Genomic DNA, 16242 nt, shown 5'->3' on the forward strand with positions numbered 1-16242 from the left:
TATTTTTGAAACGGCCTGGGGACGATTGTTTCCTGCCTAAGGTATGTCATTATATAAAATTAATTAATTTTATAGTAATAAATACGCTTTAAAGTATTTTTTTATCTTACATATCGTCGTTGCGCCTGCAAAAGTAGTTTTTTCTTATTTTTAGATTGTTATGCCGTTTTAATCGTTTAAACCCAGCTTGTAAGAGGGAACCGGGTTGTGATGGATTCCCACCGTCTTTTGCTTGAATCGGCACGTGATTAGAGCCAATAGATTTTTTTCATTTTATAATGCTCTTGTTAGAAATACCTTGTACCGAACCTACCGAGTTCCGGTTCGTTCTCATGAAATGACACGTAACTGGAGTATGTTATTGATTTATTGGCCCTCGCTAGGGTTTAGGTCCTTTCGTAATTTTAGTTGTCTCGAGTCCCGGTACTTTCGGTTCGAGACTCGAGATGAGACAAGACTGTCGAAAGCGATATCTGATGAAAACGAGAGTGTTCTTCTTGTTCGGTAGCATTATAACAAAAATACAATAGATTTGTCAAACAGAATAGATTGTCGGACAAAGCTGTTGACGCTCTGATTTTTTTAAAAGTCTTTTTTAATAATGTGTTATTTTATTATTTAAAAGACTGATTTAAGTCTGTCTGTTATTATTTATATTTATATTATTTAAATATGAAACAAATCTATGATTATGAGAATTAACAATATTGCGATTATGAGAAATTATAAGATACTAGAATTAGTAGATAATAGTAAATTTATTAAGAATTAGTATGACTTTTAACGAGGTTCGTTTCATCGTTAGTAACTTAAAATTTAATTCAACACCGTATCATAATGATTCAACAGTGTTTTTATGAGACTACTTGAATAAATAATATTTTCATTTTGATTTTTTTTTTATAATATTTATAGGAGTACGAGCATATGGGCCACCTGAGGGTGTGGTCGAGCAAGTGGTCACCAGCGCCCATAGACAATGGTGCAGAAATATTAACCATTCCTTACATCACCAATGCGCTACCAACCTTGGGAACTAAGATGTTATGTCCCTTGTCCCTGTAGTTAGTGGCTTCACCGGAACACAACAATAATGAGTACTGCTGTTTGGCCGTAGAATATCTCATGAGTGAGTGGTACCTATAAGACTATAAGAGTTAACTGCTTAAAAGTGAATTTGTGTTTGATTAAAAGAAATGATACAAGAAATGATATAAGAAATGATGTTGATTGTTACAAAAATTGCCTTCTTTAATGAGTTTCCCAGAAATAAACTCATTGCAAACAAACAAAATTCTACAAAAAAAAGTCTTCAAACTCTTAAAAAAAAAGGTTCTTAAAAGCCCGGGAATTTCCGGTATTTGATTGGCTGTCTCGTGTGCCGGGAAATTTGAAAACCTGAAATTTTGAAATTGTGTGGAAATTCCACACAATTTCGGAGAAATAATGTGGGAATAGAAATTGATTCGAAATAAATAACTGGTTAAGTATATATTTAGACATTAACAACAGATAATCGTTTGCTGTTTTAAGTGATTTGAAGATCCTTGAAACATTACGGTTGGTGTTATTTAATAATAATTTGGTGTTTTAGGTTAGCAATACTAAACTTTTTATATTGGGTAAAAATTAGAATTACAAAAAAGTATACATTAACGATTTTAGTAATTCAGCTGTTCTATAATCAGACTTGGCTTCTGTCTTATATCTATAATAATTTTATAGAAATTATTGTCTTTAAATTAGAGCCGAGATGGCCCAGTGGTTAGAACGCGTGCATCTTAACCGATGATTTCGGGTTCAAACCCAGGCATGCACCACTGAAATTTCATGTGCTTAATTTGTGTTTATAATTCATCTCGTGCTCGGTGGTGAAGGAAAACATCATGAGGAAACCTGCATGTGAATTTCAACGAAATTCAGCCACGTGTGTATTCCGCCAACCCGCATTGGAGCAGCGTGGTGGAATATGCTCCAAACCTTCTCCTCAAAGGGAGAGGAGGCCTTTATCCCAGCAGTGGGACATTTACGGGCTGCTAATGTAATGTAATGTATAGTCTTTAAAAGTTTGTATTGAAGGTTTGTGTATTGGCGAAAATCTTTGCCAATATAAAACTACCGGAGTTACATAATATGTATTACTTTTTTTAATATTTTTAAAAATTGTATTGGTGGTAGGGTTTTGTGCAATAAAAAATATATTAATTCACTTATTTAGTTTTAAAATGTTTCTAAGAAATCATAAATAAGAAAATTAAATAATATTAGGCAGTTTAGATTTTTTTTTTATTTCGATTTTTCAAGTTAAGTCGTTAAGTAATCCTAAATACTCACGTTCAAAATCTACTATGAAAAAGTTAATAGCATACAGAACAGACAGCTGACTGACAGACAGTCGGCAGTCATTTCAGAGCCATCGTGATATTAAAGCTTATCATCAAAGCCCGTGCCACTACCGGCTCCTCTTACCTCCTACTCACCGATGATATCAATCAACTCTAATACATTGACCGAGATAATCTCTTAAAGCTAAGCACATATCTGTCCAAATAGCTTGTCATCCAATTCACAAGAACTGTTGTGAACACCAGATGACCAATGGAAGTAACGTACTGCATTTGTACTGTGAAGCTTACGGAGGCTTATCCGTATTCAAACAGTAAAGTAGTAATAGTATATACCTGCACCTAGGTATATACAGAGGTATAACAATCATCAAGACCCAGCGAAGACCCTGACTTAAAATATACGCAGGCAGAGAAAGAACGTCTCGATGGCCAAGGCTACGATAACGTAGAACGATCCAACATTCTCATAATACACGAGTCACAGGGACTAAATTATGAGATATGAAAGTTACAACGACATCAATGCAGTTCTTCAATGTCAAGATATTCGAGAAACATCCGACAACAGCGTAGACACGTTATGGACACTGAAGAGGTTACAAATGGCAACCACTAAGGAGATTCTGGTTCTGAAAAATTCTGGTTTATGAAGAAACTGATTGAATACCATCCAGACCAACTGATAAAGCTAGAATATAACGACGACTAAAAAAGTCAACTCAATAAAGACAAAATTCGAGTCAATGAATAAGCCGTCGTCGTAGAGTGCAATAAAACTGTTTGTCATCGCGAATTGATGACAATTATGATGCGAACAAAAAAAAATACAAACAAAATTAAATATATTTAAGATATAGCACCAGCACATATGATATACTAATAACTAATATACTAATAATGACTTCGAAATTGATTATTTTATTAGAGAATGGATACTTAGTTACCCAGATTTCAATACACATCATTGGCTTTAAAGCTTAGAGACTAAGCGGGGACACATAAATGCGCATTGAACTGTAATTAGACTCTTTGTGTAGATATAATCCGTGCACAATGAGGACGTGACGGTACTTTGTCAAGTATATCGATCGATGTTCAAATCCGATCAACCGAGCATCATTCGGTTCTAAAGTTGTTAATTTGTCTTTATAGTATATTATGCCTGACAGTCAAACTAAAATCAAAAGCTTTATGTGCCGGATGTAATACCACAAACCACTCGAATTACCCCGTAATGAGATAAGCTCCAAGCTCTTATAAGGGATAGGTGAAGAATCTCTCCTGTGTAATATTATAAACTTGAAAGGATATTTTTTATATTTATTTATTACCTTAGGATCAATTTATTATCTCCCCCATTATGCTTATTAGGATATTTGACGCGCAAATATGTGTACGACTTGCGGTTTGATCTGATCATACCGGCCCAGCGGTGGGGCCACCGAACCTTCTAATATATTTCAAGAAGTTGCAGTTTATATTATTTACATCTTATTAAAAAATGTAATTTTTTGCATCAGAAACATAAAATAACATGAAACATAATGCCTTAACAATAAATCATACGCACATAGTATATGGAAAATTGGTTTATCTTGTGATATTCGTGTAGTCTTGGAACCTTTGGAGTACACTTATACACATACACGTACATACACATATGTACACAAATACGTACACATATACATACCCTCGAAAACACAAAATATACAAAAAACACAATTCCGCACACATACATTTGTATAAGCACAATGGACTTTGTGAAATAAAGTGAGATGACGTCAGATAGAGAATACATGCTGCGCCGACCCCAAGTAAATTGGGATAAGGGCAGTAAGGGATGATGACATTTATAGAAACACACTATATTCTCAAAAAGCACGAACCTTTCCCGAAGTCGTTGTCAACAGGCCGAAATCCTGACCGCTGGAGATACTCATTAATGGATCGTCATCATTATCGTCTAACTGCATCGCAACCGGCGAGTCCAAGTCGATCATTCGTCTCGATAGACCGTCATCAAAAGCTGGTCGGCCAAGGACTAGAATGCGTCGTCGCATCAAGTGAACACTGAATTCTCGCCTCGCAGTCAATGTATACCTTCCGCCTTGAACACGCTCCGTTGCTGTCGCCTCGGCGTCGTACATTTTTATTGTGAGATGGTCCTGTGCATAAATAAATATAAGGGTAATAACAAACTCAGTAACTCCCCTTTTTACTTATTTTATAAATTCAATATATTGCAATCAACAAAAGCTTACGTAATTGCTAAGGAGGATTAAGCCCAGCAGATTGCCGTCGGTAAACACAGCTGATTTAGGTTCAACCGGTCCTGGTTGTCCTGGATCTAATCGCAGCACGCACTTCACTTCTAGTGAATCTTTATCTACCTCATGTACTTCGCTTTTTTTCCTCCCAATCCTTACGTACAATTTGTTCTGTCGACAAGATTAGTTAGATGTCTTAAAAATTATGATATAGATGTCAATTAACTTATATCAGGAATATACATGCATGAGGAATTATAGTTTTGTCATTTTTTCTATAAAAAGAAAACATCCAAAATATCGAATCAACTCATTAGATATAATTGGCTCTTGAAATATTGAAATTAAATGAAATAAAAAGTGTACTTAAAAGTGTGTATTTAAAAATTTTTACAAACCCGACAAAATCCAAGCCAACCATGTCGATCACTAGCAAAAAAGTCTGATTTATACAAGTATACATGTTGCCGTATAGAGCTGCCATATCCTGAGCCGATTTTCAACAGTCCTTTTGATGTAAACACATATAAGAAACAACCATCGGAAACCAGGGACCGGACCACAAGCTCTCCAGAGCCGGTAGTTAATTGAGAAGGTAAATCCACTGGGAAGCTAGTCACTAGGGACTTATGTGGTACTCCAAAATTTAACCACAAATTACGTGATGGAGGTCCAATAATTACAGACTGTACACTTCGTTGTAATATTGTCAAGTTTGTTGGTATCTAAAAATATTCAGGATGTTGTTAATGTTTACTGTAATTAACAATGACTGTAAAAACAATCAATTATTATTTCAGTAAAGTAACAATAATTATTGCCAAACAAAAATGTTACGAAATATTTCAAATGCTAAACCTGTATGTATTGTTCAGTAAGCGCAGATGAAGTCATAATTAAAGATGTGACAGCTCCAAGTACAAGCTCAGCCTCGCCACGGGCAACCGCTAGTGCTATGAGACATGAACTGCTGAGTGAAGTCAGAGATGTAGGGGCCTCGGTGCGTCCTGTAGGTCCACTTCCACTTGCAACTTCTACCAGCATGCTATGCAGGTTTGACATTATCTGCACAGATTATATTATAAATTTTCAAACTGTATTTTTAATTAATATTAATTGATGGAGATAATAAATACAAATATTACAAAATGTTGGAGATATTATCTAATAAAAAACAAAATAATTGTAATACCTCATGAGGTTCATTTGCAAGATCTTCAGGTGCATGGCCTTGTAGGACATCCAGTAAAGCTTTAAGCGAATATTCACAAAACTGTGCATCTGTGAACCGGGACTGAGAGATAAGAGCAAAAACTGTGCGCAAACCAATACCTGTGATCTGAAACAACAAATGAAATGTTAGTTAAATTGGAAAATCTTATTATAGTAGATATTATTTATTATATTAAAAAAACTGAATTAAAGTTACTATAGAGTAGACGTTTAAATTGAGAACTATCCTCTTTGAATATGTTTATAAAGCTACCTAATGCAGACTATATGTAAAAATAAAACTATCATAATTTTATAACAACTAGGAATTTGATAACAATAATATTAATATGCCAATTGTTTTCAGTAAATATTAAAAGTGTTTCAACATAAAATTACCTTTGGCAACTTAGCAATGATGGGTGGTGGTGGACTAGGTTCTTCACTGTCACTTTCATCTGATAAATCAGCTGCTGCAGCTTCTAGTTGTCGACAGCGAGCTAAAATAGTTCTACGGACGGTAGCATATACAGCGAAGTATGATGGATTGGCCAGAAGAGCAGGTGCATAACAAATTGCCAGTGCATTGGATCCTTTGAGCCTCTTTAATCTATCTTTTTTGTTAAACTTTTTGGGTGGCTTTTTGTCAGTCCTTCTAAGAAAAAACATAAGTTAAGCAAACACATTTAAAAAAAGGAAATTTGATTTTATAAAAATTATTTATACCTTGTCCCACTCCAACAAAGAGCTCTGAAATATTTTCGATAATTTTCTGGATCCATACATATTAATTCCGGTACTTTAATTTTCATATCCATTATGGATGTTTTGTAGTTTACCCCTGAAAAGTTTTAGTAATGTTGCTTTTTGTAAGTCACATTTAAAACAGATTGAAAGGATCATTTTATAATTAAAAATTCGCTTTAATAATCATCATTCGCATTAGCATATAATAAAAGTGCAGTGTATTACGCAAATCTATGTATAACTACTGGCATTGCAAGTTATTTTTCCTAAAACATGTACCTACGACGACATACTCTGCACAAGTGCAATGGCCTATCTCCAATCAATAAGTAATCAATACATGACAAAGACTTCCATCATATACAATATAAATTTAATCGCACCAGCCCTTACTTAGTTTAAATAATAATTTAAGTTAACATCACATCTTGTACCAGTTGAATGAATTAAATTATAAAAATCTTTTAAAAAGAAATTAGAATTAAAAATTAACGATATTCTTGGAAACCGTAAAAGAACTGTCGACTACAATAAAAATAATACTAAAACAAGCACAATAATATTGTATACCTTTAACCGTAAAACCCACATTATGCTATTTTATTTCATAGCACAAAATTTAAAATCCTGTCTGCAGTAAAAGTTCCGACTTAGGACGTCAAAAAATCAATAAATATACCCCTCACCCTTCACCCGCTTATTGACCGAAAACCGGTAATGTTCAAGCTAACTTTAATTGATTGGAACAATCATAATTCTTTTTATATTAATAAAATATATATTTATACAAGTTTTTAGAAAATGTAAGATAAAAGATATTAAAGATTTTTTTATTGTATTTCAAAAAAAAATCAAGTGTAGCCGATATATGTTTAATAAATGCATAAGTGATGAAACTGAAATATATTAAAAATAATTTAACAATTTAAAAGAAAATCATAGACAGATATTTTTTAGTCTCTCAATATGAAAAGTAACAATCACTTTATTAATTTCAAAACATCGTAATGATTAAAACTTGACTAAAATACTTTTATACTTCTTCGACATGTAACATGTTCTTAATTTATTGAAAACATGTAGAAACAGTTGTAATGTAAAATACTACATAATACATATTTTTTTGAATGTTGTAGAATTAAAGAAGAAGGAATATGAATTAATATGAGAAAGTAGGTTTCTATTAAAAAAATAATAGTGTTGTGCTTGAGTAATAAATATTACATTATTACGTTGTATTTGTGTTAAGGTATGTTATACAAATTGAAATAAAATAGTATCAGGCTAATAACAATAACATAATGTAAAAAAATATTCTCTTAATTATTTAAATTCTTTTTGTAGTAATAAATATACCATTTTGCACTTAATACTCGAAAGTCAAAAAGCAATAGAGACATTACGCTTAAGGTTGTTTTTTCTTTAACAAATGTTAAGGAAAATGAATTCAAATATACTTTGTTACAAACATATCTTGAAATACCACATTTAAAATAAATATCTTCCATAAAAAGATGCTATAGCTATAGCTAATAATTCTCGTAATAAAGATTATGTTGGCTTGAATTAAAATTTGTAAAACCCTGTAAAAGAAAGTAAAATATATAAACAATGAAATATATTCATTTAATTCAAAATATATTTGACGTTACCGACTATTGATAAAAAAAATAATGGCAATTATTTTGTTAATAATTTTTTTAAAGTGAAATTATGCTAATTATAACTATTAACCGCAGTGCCAAAATATATATATAAAAGAATCTTCCGGTATAAGAAATGTAATCCAATATTAAGAAAAGTCGCGAATAATAAATACATATTTTCTTTAAATAGCATAATTACAGTACTAATATGCAACTAGCAAATTATCTTAAAACAGTTACATCAAAAACGCATTTTTTGAATGTATTTTACTTTTATATTTTTCTTAAGTAAATAGAACATGTTGATTAAAGCGTGTTTTATTTATAGAGATTATTCAAGTCGTTAATATTACCGGTTTTTTAAAGTTTGAACATCCCTGACGCGCCATTGTGGTGGGTACTGGAATAGTTGGTGATTTTTGAGTGTCATAATGACCAGTCTGCGTGTTTTTATTAACTTTTAAGGCACAAATGGATATATTTTTTACATTTGCTTTAGTGAAAATAACAACTGTGACAATAATGTGTGCCGAACCTTTTATACCTGACTAAAAGGCAACTTTGAGTCACCACGGTTAGTTCAAATTGATGGCTGTCTGAGGTTATTTGTTATGACATGTAGTTATATATCTACAACAATTATTTGTCATCGGCGTTTATTAAAAAATAATTTGTGATGTTTTAATGTTACATGGATAATTAATGCATTTGTAGCTTGCGTACTTTCTACAAAGTTGCTGTTTTGGTATTGGCGAAGTTTAATACCTACACTGCATACACCCCTTATTCTTTACTTGGCGTTGGTCTTACGCTTTGTAAAGCAACGAACATAACTACAATTCAATGAAAAATAATGAATGCGCATCCGTCACTTTTGTGTTCCGTGAATTTGAATATAAATTAAGTTGTTTTAAAAATTAAGTGAAGTAGTTATGTTAAATCTTTAATTTAATAAAATTTGTAGCATTTTTAAAAGCCTTCTAAAAATTCAAAGAAGTCAATAAACAAAAATTGTTGACGAAGTTGTGTTAAAAATTAAGGATTATTTTAAAATTATTATTAATTTCAAAATTATATTAAAAACAAATATTTTGAATTGCCTCAATAAAAAAAAATATTGTGAGAATTAAGTACATAAAAAATATTTATTTTATATGAAATAAAAAATAGTGAAATTTATACCTATAAATAAAGTAATTAAACTTTGGGGAATCAAACAATGCCTTGTATATTAAAATTTTGTGTTTGGCAACTTATATATGCTAGTCAATAATTATTACTTTACTAGCATAGTGTTTAAAAAAGACTTATACTCCTCATAAAATGTATATTATTAAATACCTCATGTCAACAAACAACAACAATGTTTTACCTAAAGTTTGTTTTCATTTAAACAATTTAGAATGTTATGAGAAATAAACTCAAATAAAAGTTATTATGTTCTGTGTATAACAAACACCATGTTTTACTAGATATAGTAGTTTGTCCTTTCTATTTATAACTTATAGCTATTATTTCATCATTCAATTATAAAGATCTTTTAAAAAGCCATTTGAATATAAAATAATTGTTCGTTAAAATTGGGGATTTATGCATTGATCAAGATTTTTTTAAATGTAAATATAAATTTTTACTCTTTAAAATATAACAAATACACTTTTCCATAAAAGAAGATTTAATTTATAGATACCTTGTAATAATATTATATTTAATGTTTTAAAATTATAAATTCCGTTTTTATGTCACCAGGCTCGTTTTAATAAATTCGTGAAGAGGGCCAGTGATGGAGGTCGGGGCGCGTGCCTTAGACGTGTTGCCCCTCCTTCAGGAGCGGGTGGCCTCGCTCACTGGCGGCCGGGATCGTCGCGGAGGACCTATTATTTGGTTTCCTGCAAATTCGAGACGCGATCGCGTCGCTCCAGATGACTACCGCCGTTTGCTACATTATCTTATCAGTATACCTAGGTACCACAATTATATTGGCATTTAAGACATTAACAATCTAGAGAAAGACAGATTTGAGTATTATTTATGGTATATTTTCAGTGATCCTGCTAGATCTCATGGATTTACAATTCTTATTGACATGAGAGGTTCAGCATGGGCTGCTATAAAGCCAATATTGAAAGTACTGCAGGAGCATTTCTCTTCATCCGTCCACCAGGCATTGGTTGTCAAACCTGACAACTTCTGGCAAAAGCAACGCACAACAATAGGAGCACATAAGTACAAGTTTGAGGTAATAATTTATCTTCAGTAAACAAATTAATAATGATGTTGACTAACATGAATGAGTGTAAGAGGTCGTCATAATATTGATATAAACTGGTTGTTACTGTTTATCTTCAAGTGGGTTCCTTTTGTAATTGGATTCTAAAATCAAATGTATCCCACTATCTTCCTATAAATGTTGCATAGGTACTGCATAAAGCTATCCCACTCACTAAACATTGCTAATGTGTAATTACATGTTACCCAATCTCAGTGTTACTAAATATTTACGCATCTAAATCAGTTAAATGATGAGTTATAATTATGTAAATAAAACATTTTTAAAATGTAAGAAGGAAGGAAGGAAATACATTTTGATTAGATTTTATATTGTTAATTATTTTGTTTAACATGATACTTTACAATCTATAAATAGTGCAGAAATATATATTATAGAAAACATTTTCTTTCAGACAACAATGATTAGCTTAGAAGCACTTCCCAAAGTTATAGATACTTCACAATTAACACCAGATTTAGATGGTACTCTTCAATATGACCATGCACAATGGATAGATCTGAGACTAGTAAGTACATCAAAGATTCATTGTTTGATAATTTTGCTACTATCATGTATTAAAATGGAAACATTATGTTAAGGTATTAATATAAACTTACTTGTTATTACTTTAATTTAGGCTTTAGAAGAATTAATGTGGCAAGCAGGCGAATTGCTTGATCGACTTGATGATTTACAAGAAGACGTAGCAAGGGCAGATTTTGCTGATGATGTGACTGGCGCAAGACGAGCTATAGATGCCCATGCTGACATCAACAAACGACTGGCGAAAGTACCCGTTGACGAACTAGAAGCACAGGGTTAGTTATTTCATAAGTACCTTGCCATACTTCAACATGCTACCTCCTAAAAAAGACCTTAATTTACAATCATAAACTAGTCACTGATCTGTTATAAATGTGTCAATAAAAATATTAAATTTAATATATAATTATGAGTTAATCTTTATCATAATATATTTTATTCACTTTTTTAAACTTCTTCAATATAAAATAGATTAGTTTATATAAATATGTTTATTGCATTCATGAAAACGGATGTGAAGTTTATTAATTGTTATGATAGGAATTATATCGCTACACGCTTGGATGACTTTCAACTGCTAAAGTAGTAAAAAGAGTTAGTCCATACAAACTGTCGGCAAGAACGTTGCACGAAGGTCCATGTCGTGGTTGGTTCGATATGCTTATACAAATCTAGCTCTCTCTGTGAACGTTATAAAGACCGCGATCGCGTGATTAGTTTCTGGCGTCCGATGTTTTGTGTATTGGCGCGTGGAGTTTTCTGTGGAATGTTGCAAGCGATTGTTTCATAATCATAATATACCGAAAGATGTCGGCATATAGACATGTGCTTTGATTGTTTGCGATGTTCCGACGCCAGGGGTACGATATTTTACTATTATGATATTAAGCTAATTAAATACATTCCATGGTAAAGAGCACCTCAATTTTCGTATTAATTAAAAATAAGCGATAATTACTTTTAATTACACCAGCGCGTTTGTATAATTACGACCACATGTAGATATAATTAGCACATTTTTATTATAACAACTTGACCTTATTTCTTAAGCAAAAACGATGTTCCAATTCATGATACTTTTTATTTTATTTCCTGCACTCTGTCTACTGACAGTCATTTTCGTGTTGTTTTAATGAAAGAAAAAAAAAAGACATGAAGTTTGTATTTTTTTTCATCTCATTTATTTGTTACTAGACTAGCCGTGTAGTAAATCCCTTAAGAGATTCAATTCCAAAAATAAGTAACAACTATCTTTTATTTAAACACAGAAGCCTAAATATCGAATTAAGTATTTCTAAAATTGAAAAATGACGAACTTCCGTATAACGAAAGTAAGTATAACTTTCATCCTAAATTTAACCCTCCCTTAATGATGAATTTTCAAAATAGGTTTTAGAGTTGTCTTTAACTTATTAACAGATGCTAATTTTTTTTTAAACCGATATTAATATTGCTAACACGGTATAATGATATTCCATACAAACTTATCCCCTGTTGATGAAGCTCCTCAGGCAGATGAATTAAGAAAAAACGCTTTTGCTCACTTACTTTTTATTAAGATATCCTGTGTAAAGGACCCACTAGTTTCGGCAGTGTGGTGGTATGTCAGTTTGTCATTTTTAAACTTTATAAAGTTGCCTGAACTTCGAAACCTGTCGTACATTTTATGTTTTATTACAAAAGCAAAAACGTAAAATTTACATCTATCGAAAGATAAGTCGCCATACAAACAGCCGTATAAGCGAAGTATAAAAATCGATAAAATAAAGATATTCAAAAAAGCGAGTCTAGTAATATAAAATTTATTATATAATAAACTTAAATTTTAACTTACAATATATATCTTTTGTCGAGTCTATTTAAAAAAAAAACATTGCTGCCTTACTAAAAAATTCCACAGATAACATCTTGAATGTAACCTCTAGAAATATTCAACCTTCCTCAAACTCGATATATTATGCTTTTAATTTTATTGGTATTGTGGTATAGTGTAGTGTAGGGAGCAAGGTAATGATTCTGTATATAATTTAAGTGTAAATTTGTATCTTGTAGGCGAACGCGTAGTGCAGCGACTGGAAACAGCGGCGGCTGCGTGTGCGGAAGCAAGCGGTGGTGGCGCAGCTGAAGCTGCCTTCCACTGCGGATCTCCTGCCGCTCTTCGTGCGCAACTGTCCGCTGTGCGATCGGCACACGCGCACGCGCACAAACTATGGCAACACAAGAAGATGCAGCTCGATCAATGTTTTCAGTTGAGACTTTTCGAACAAGATTGCGAGAAGGTGATTACCGTCTTTTTATTAAACTTAAACAATACCTACCCCACAATCATCAGTTACATATACGATTGACGAAAATCATTTGATTTTTCCTTAGCTTTACTATTAACTGTTATACAGCTGTATTTATAATTCGCAATGAACACTAACCAGATGCTGGAATGGATAGTCAATCATCGTACAGCGTTTCTGGCCACATACGTCGAAATCGGTCGTTCCTGTGCTGCAGCTAAACGTCTTCAGGAGGAGCATGCGAGGTAATTTCATAAAACCTGAAATTAAACACCATTAACATACTAATTAAATATATAAAAATATGTATCTTACACACTCCGAAACTATTTATTTTCGTTTTAGAAAAGTCAATTAGAATTATGGTTTAAGATTATATTTTTATTGAGAATATAATTCAGTGTTGTTAAGACGGTATTACTGGAAATACGAAATTGAAGGCCAAGTAGTTAATAACTTGAGAAATCTGACAAGGCATTTGTGTGAATAATTGCATTCTATTACAGTAGGAACAGGATGAATTGTTAGTGAAATCAACTTTAATTTATAATAAAAATTATTATGTTATAATGGTACAAGTAAATTCTTAATCGATGGGCTTAATGTACATCGTGATAGAACTGAAACGAGTTCTTCCTTTTTTATTCTCCTTATATACATTTAATGTCTATAGATTGTTAATTTATCAAATGAATCAATTTGTATTATAATTTAAAATCCTTTGGAGCATTTTTTTAATTGAATTCTTAGAGTTTTATTTGTTCATATGGGTTAAATTCATTTAAAATTACACGTACATTCTAAGTAATTTTTGATATTAAAGCGTAGTACAATTGTACAAGTATTTTATGTGACTGAGCTTTAATCTAGGTTTTCCTGTATTTCGTATATCGTATAAAGTTACCCTCCCCTTTATAATAGAAATTTCCAATATTCCTTTTCTAGATTATGTTTATCTTGTAAAATAAACCTTTGGTCCAAATTTCAGCTTTCTAGACTATCAAATGGGTTAGTCAGTTTAAATAAGTTTAAACGTTTTAATAAGTATAAATGATCTTATATTTTTCATTTCCTTGTATAGGTTCGCAGCAGCTTGTACGGGTGGCGGGCGACCCAGCGTCGCTCGGGTTACTGCTGCTGCACGTCGTCTTGCGGATAAAAGGCACTACGCGGAACCGCAGATTACAGCGCTTGCGCACCGCCTTGAACGGGCGTATAAGCAACTTTCAGCAGGTTCGCCATATTTTTAATTTTTTTACAAATAAAACATTTTATTTACAGATGTTCTTTAATTTTAGTGTATTTTAACATTAACTTATAGACAAAGAGTGTTGGGATATGGTTATCCCATATTTTACGAAAACATATTTATTAAAATACATAAATTATATGTGATATATGTATCACATAAGTATTGTTCTTTTTCTATAAAACGACAAATAATGTACATAAAATAATCACTTTGAACAATTTGTATACAGGTCTGGAGGAACGCTCGGCAGTACTATCTCTATCGGTGGTGTTCCACCACAAGGCGGAAGCGTACGCGGGCGCTGTGGGCGGATGGGGCGCACAGTGCGCAGTGGCGCTACAGCTGGCGGCGGGCGGGCCTGGCGCACCTCCGTGCTCTGACCCGCGCGCACTCGAACAACACGCGCAGCGACACCGACAGCTATATGAACACATGTGCCAAGCTTACACCGAAGTAAGTTGAAGCAGAATTTTCCTTCTTATATTATATCTAAAAATACTTACTGAAAAGCTGCTATCTTTGGCCAATATAATTTAATTAAACGAGAAAAGCAGTTCTATATATTATCATGAACTAAATGTCGATATCTGTAATTTTAACCGCTATTTTGTATGTATAAATCGACTCATAAGTAAAATGTTTCCGAATTTAAAGTATGAAATACAAAAAGAGTAAGAAGTAATTAAATAACTTCAAACACGAGAGCTAAATGAGGCAAATATCTCATACAATAATATATTAATAACAATCACAAATTGCTGGTTTCCATCCAAAATATGTGAATTTATGATCTCAGTTAAGTTATCTATGTTTAATGCACACATATGTGATAGAATTCGTACATGTAACCATTGCTAATTAAATCACAATACAGCTAAAGTAAACAACCTACCATTTGAAAGTTGCTGTATGATTTTGATCTTTAGAAGTATTTTTTTTTTTTTATCATAAGGTGCTAGAATCAATTGCTTGAATCTTTCAAACAATATTGTATGATGTACACAGGTCCACTCAACGAGTAAAAAATTGCTGTACCAACTTGACCATTTAGTGCAAGTTTGTCATCAGACAGATCCCGCAGATATGGTTAGTATTATTATATACTTATTGTAATTAAAATCTAATATTTTTCAAATAATTTATATCAATTTTATATATATAATCAAAAAATAATAATAAAAAATTAGGAAATCATGTCCTGCCTCCTTTTTCAGGTTATTATGTTTCGACTACATTACTTAAAAATGTTTTACTATGTAAATGTAAAAAGAGATATTCATATTATACAGAAATATATTATGTTTTAAATGATAGATTTCGATATTGTTATGGAATTATTATAATTTTTGTAATTTTTATTGGAATTCGAAATACATATTTTATGTTAATGTATTTGTAAATTATGATATTTGTCGGTTGAAATAAATTCTAGAATTGTCCTATTATTTGTCAATCAGAATGAGGGCTCAGTTAGCTCTGCGGGTGGTAGCGGTGGTGACCCGGCAGCCGACTACAGTTCCGGTGCCAACCACGTACTGGCGGTTATCCACCAGATCCTTGGTCATCACCGTGCCCTTGAGTCGCGCTACCACCAGGCTCGGCTAAAGTTGCACCAGCGACTTGCTCTACTGCTTTATAAAGAAGACTGCAGGCAGGTTAGTGATCCT

The 16242-nt window shown here is 32.3% G+C and overlaps 2 protein-coding genes across 4 annotated transcripts in view; one reads left to right on the forward strand and one right to left on the reverse strand.

Annotated features, from left to right (window-relative positions):
- LOC125075883 (E3 ubiquitin-protein ligase MYCBP2) overlaps positions 1-7228 on the reverse strand; it is an 87011-nt gene extending 79783 nt beyond the window's left edge. The window contains exons 1-8 of the mRNA XM_047687713.1: positions 7145-7228; positions 6554-6668; positions 6227-6482; positions 5808-5954; positions 5474-5680; positions 5014-5340; positions 4610-4786; positions 4235-4513 (exon numbers count right to left, since the gene is read on the reverse strand). Of these exons, the coding sequence (XP_047543669.1) occupies positions 4235-4513; positions 4610-4786; positions 5014-5340; positions 5474-5680; positions 5808-5954; positions 6227-6482; positions 6554-6645 (1485 nt within the window). The 5' untranslated portion in view covers positions 6646-6668; positions 7145-7228. The remainder of the gene's footprint in view (positions 1-4234; positions 4514-4609; positions 4787-5013; positions 5341-5473; positions 5681-5807; positions 5955-6226; positions 6483-6553; positions 6669-7144) is intronic.
- Positions 7229-8599: 1371 nt separating this feature from the next.
- LOC125075988 (triple functional domain protein) overlaps positions 8600-16242 on the forward strand; it is a 78990-nt gene continuing 71347 nt past the window's right edge. For all 3 annotated transcript variants that reach the window (XR_007120268.1, XM_047687902.1, XM_047687903.1), the window contains exons 1-11: positions 8600-8794; positions 9970-10185; positions 10267-10459; positions 10905-11018; positions 11130-11310; positions 13088-13314; positions 13465-13568; positions 14405-14556; positions 14805-15028; positions 15581-15661; positions 16033-16230. Coding sequence is in view for 2 of the 3 variants with exons in the window: in XM_047687902.1 (XP_047543858.1) it covers positions 10004-10185; positions 10267-10459; positions 10905-11018; positions 11130-11310; positions 13088-13314; positions 13465-13568; positions 14405-14556; positions 14805-15028; positions 15581-15661; positions 16033-16230 (1656 nt within the window). In the remaining variant the exon portion in view is untranslated. The remainder of the gene's footprint in view (positions 8795-9969; positions 10186-10266; positions 10460-10904; positions 11019-11129; positions 11311-13087; positions 13315-13464; positions 13569-14404; positions 14557-14804; positions 15029-15580; positions 15662-16032; positions 16231-16242) is intronic.

The sequence above is a fragment of the Vanessa atalanta genome, chromosome Z, assembly GCF_905147765.1.
Source record: "Vanessa atalanta chromosome Z, ilVanAtal1.2, whole genome shotgun sequence".
Taxonomy (NCBI): Eukaryota; Metazoa; Arthropoda; class Insecta; order Lepidoptera; family Nymphalidae; genus Vanessa; species Vanessa atalanta.